Source organism: Pterocles gutturalis, unplaced genomic scaffold (genome assembly GCF_000699245.1).
Source record: "Pterocles gutturalis isolate BGI_N339 unplaced genomic scaffold, ASM69924v1 scaffold3097, whole genome shotgun sequence".
NCBI classification, from domain to species: Eukaryota; Metazoa; Chordata; class Aves; order Pterocliformes; family Pteroclidae; genus Pterocles; species Pterocles gutturalis.
In genome coordinates, this window is record NW_010112410.1 from 664 (window position 1) to 4,214 (window position 3,551).

The 3,551-nt window shown below is 58.1% G+C and overlaps 1 protein-coding gene across 1 annotated transcript in view; it reads left to right on the forward strand.

The window, feature by feature from the left end:
- Positions 1–471: 471 nt before the first annotated feature.
- LOC104462168 (hematopoietic lineage cell-specific protein-like) overlaps positions 472–3,551 on the forward strand; it is a gene marked incomplete at its 5' end in the record, with an annotated part of 7,922 nt that continues 4,842 nt past the window's right edge. Inside the window, 3 exons of the mRNA XM_010074016.1 lie at positions 472–582; positions 1,413–1,577; positions 3,344–3,512. Of these exons, the coding sequence (XP_010072318.1) occupies positions 472–582; positions 1,413–1,577; positions 3,344–3,512 (445 nt within the window). The remainder of the gene's footprint in view (positions 583–1,412; positions 1,578–3,343; positions 3,513–3,551) is intronic.

The following is a 3,551-nucleotide window of genomic DNA, read 5'->3' on the forward strand; positions in this document are numbered from 1 at the left end:
GCACCACCTCCTGCAGGGACCCGCAGGCGTGAAGGGTGATCCCAGCCAGCTCTGCTCTCTCAGAAAACAGGGAGCAGGTGCCAGTCCTGCTGCCTGGGGGTTTTCAGTTGTGCATGCCTATCCCATGCCTATCCGCGCTGTTCTCCTCAGTTTCCCCATGCATCCACCGCTCCGCTCCACTGGTGTTCGGGAGCAGCAGGTATTCCGCATCCCAGGGTTTGCGTGACGAGCTGGCACTGGGGCCAGCTGTGCAGGACGGCTGCCCTCGGAGCTGCATCGCAGGTCCCCCAGCAGAGCTGGTGCTGGCGAAGGCTGGGGCTGTGCGGAAGGCATTGCCACCGCCAGCACGGTCGGTTTGGACCTGTTGCCCTGTGGCTGCAACATCCCAGCAGCGGGGCAGAGCTGCTGCGCGGTGCCCGTGCCCGTGTCCACCCTGCCAGTCTGCTCATCTCACGCTGTCTCTCTTCTCAGTGCGCCGTGGGCCACGAGTACGTTGCCGACGTTGGGAAGCACTCCTCGCAGACGGACGCAGCCCAGGGCTTTGGGGGGAAGTACGGGGTCCAGCGGGACCGAGCTGACAAGGTGCATGGGGCGGGGTGGCTGGAATGTGCACTCACGGCTGTGCTGAGCGCTACCCCTGAGCCGCGGCGCTGTGTTCAGGATTGCGCCGCAGTTTCACGGCGCTGGGGGTTGCTGGTCTGGGTGTGCCATGCACTGAGGTCTCCACCTCTGCTGAAACATGCGGGACAATGACCGATGACAAAGTGCAGGGACTTGTGCAGGTTAACTCTCTGGTGTGCAGTGACGTGCTTGCCCTGTCCCATCCAGCAGCACCAGGTTTGTTTTGGGGGCTGTTCTGTTTTGCGTCTCCAAACCTCCCAGCTGTGCCATGCGCAGTGTCTGGCTGTAGCAGGTCTGGATGGGGACAGCAGGATGCCATCGTCCCTCCCGCACACGTCCTGGGGTCAGACGCTGCCCAGCCGCCTTCCCCGCTGACGGGGTGCGGGGTCGGGATTGTGTCCCTCTGTCCTGGGGTGCAGGGGTTCCTGCAAGGGCCCATCCTGGGTGTGCTGCCCCATGGACACGGGGTGGTGTGAGGGGCTGAGGAGGCTGTGCCCACCGAGGAGTGGGACAGCACAGGACAGGGAGCGGGGGAGAGGGTGGCTCAGACGCTGCCCAGCCGCCTTCCCCGCTGACGGGGTGCGGGGTCGGGATTGTGTCCCTCTGTCCTGGGGTGCAGGGGTTCCTGCAAGGGCCCATCCTGGGTGTGCTGCCCCATGGACACGGGGTGGTGTGAGGGGCTGAGGAGGCTGTGCCCACCGAGGAGTGGGACAGCACAGGACAGGGAGCGGGGGAGAGGGTGGCTGGGACCCCGTGGCCCGTGGGTGACCGACGTTCCCTTCTCGTTGCAGTCAGCGTTGGGTTTTGAGTACAAGGGTGAGGTGGAGAAGCACTCGTCCCAGAAAGGCAAGTCCATGGGCACGCGTGGCCCCTCTGCCCAGCGTCTTTCCTGCGCCCTGTGTCCCCTGCTGTCTGCTGTGGCACAGCCTCCTCTGTTGTCCCTCTCCTGTCCCTGTGTCAGGGTCCCGTTCCCCATCAGTTGTCCTGGCGGCCCCGTCCCCTGCTGTCCTGTTGCCATCCCTCTGTTGTACATTCCGCTCGTCTCTGGGTTTTGCTCAGGCGGAACCCCATCGTGGCTGAGCAGAGGACCCTCACGCACCCCCAATGGACAGCCGATGCTCCTGTTCCGCTGAAGGTCCTGCTGAGCAATGGCTCCGGAGGGACCCCAGGCACTGCAGGACAGGAGAAGTGATTTCTGAAAAAGCCGCGTGTAAGAAAAGGCACAACAATGGCTGTGGAAACAAGAGCCTACACAGCACCCAAACTTTTGCAGAATTCTGGAGAGAATTCAGCCAAACTTTGACATGTACATACAAGCGGCTATATTCATTAAGAACGTGGCAAGAACTGAAGATATTTTAAATATTCTGCAACCAAGAGAAGATGAGAGGGCAAGGTCTGTTACTGCTTCAGATAAATGTGAGGACTACTGCATTGCCAAGAAAAGAAGAACTGAATCATATTTGTTTAAGAGATAAAAGAAGGAAGAAGTTTTGAGGCATTCTTGGTTGGTCTTAAATTACTGAATCATGTGCAGTCATGCTGCATTAACATATTCCTGTATGAGAGATTGTATACTGGATCATAGACACAGAGATCCATCAGGCTGTGTAAACTCACAGACACTGCTCAGGACAAAATGAAAGTGTTAGAAATAGGGAAAGGTGTTTGGATTGTTTTTCATAGAAATGTGTCCCTGCTGGAAATTCCAGCATCAAGGTACAGTCATAATATATAAAATCTATATTTGCTGAAAACAGCATCCTAAAAGGTCAATTTCATAATGGCCTAAGGGGTAAATAACAGTTTAATCAAGAAAAGTTTAAGACATTTCTAGGACTTACAGATTCATCCTTAAGTCACTGAGCTTCTGTGAAACAGAGAGCCGTTCCTGAATACCCAGTGTTTTCATGGTTTGATAAGGCTGAATTTGCTGGAGAAGCCCCAGCTCACTCCTGCGAAACGCAGACCTGTAAGAGCAGGGTCAGGGAACAGGGAGAGGTAACTGGGATTTACTCCTTCTGGAGGGTTTGGAAGCGGCCGGCAGACCCCAGGGCTTGGAGAGGAACGTGTCTCCAGCAGCTCGGATAGAGGCTGATCAGCCAGTGATACCGGGTAATCCTTACAGAGTAACCGAACTCCGCTGAAGTAGTTAAGGTATTGCTAGTTTGGAAGATGGGAAAAGGGGGGGCGTGAGGAAGACGTGCTGTGCCTCTGTCCCACCATGGTGGATGCCAGAGACAGCCTGGGGAGAGCTGGAGCAAGTCTCCAGAAATGGGGGTTCCAGCCTTTGCTGCAGGATCCAGTCAGTGTTTCCTTGTAGAAGCTGAGATTCCGTTACAGCCGGTGTAAGCTGCACAGCAAACGTTTGTCATTTCTCTGTGCTTGCAAGGGCTCGATGCACTCATAGACCTCTTCAGAGCCTGGCAGCGCTCAGGTTGCAATCCTTGCTCGGAGATGCGTGGGGGGGAGGATGCCCAGGCTGTCAGTGCCTGCGTCTTGCCTTGGCTGCGTGTCCTCGGGTAACTGAGCCCCCTCTGCCTCCCCACCTGCCCGTGCCACGTCCCGTTCCTCCCCTGCCCGTGCCACGTCCTGTTCCTCCCCTGCCCTCTCGCCTGCGCTGTGTCCTGCTGCTGCGGCCCCCGCCTGCCCCGCACACCCATTCCCATCATCCCCAATGGTCCTTGTGGGGCTCCCTGACGTCCTCTCTGTTCCCTCCAAGCCCCTGGCTTTTGCTAGTGTCTCCCATCATCCCTGCTGCTCCTCCTCCTCCCTGGTGCTCGTCCCCAGTGCTGCCCTCCATCCGTCCCCTCCCCTCGCCAGCCCCATGCTCCGGGCAGCAGTGGGCTTCGACTACAGGAGCCAGGCGGAGAAGCACGACTCCCAGAAAGGTGAGCGGGGGGGCTGCCAGGACTGGAGCGTGGGGCTGT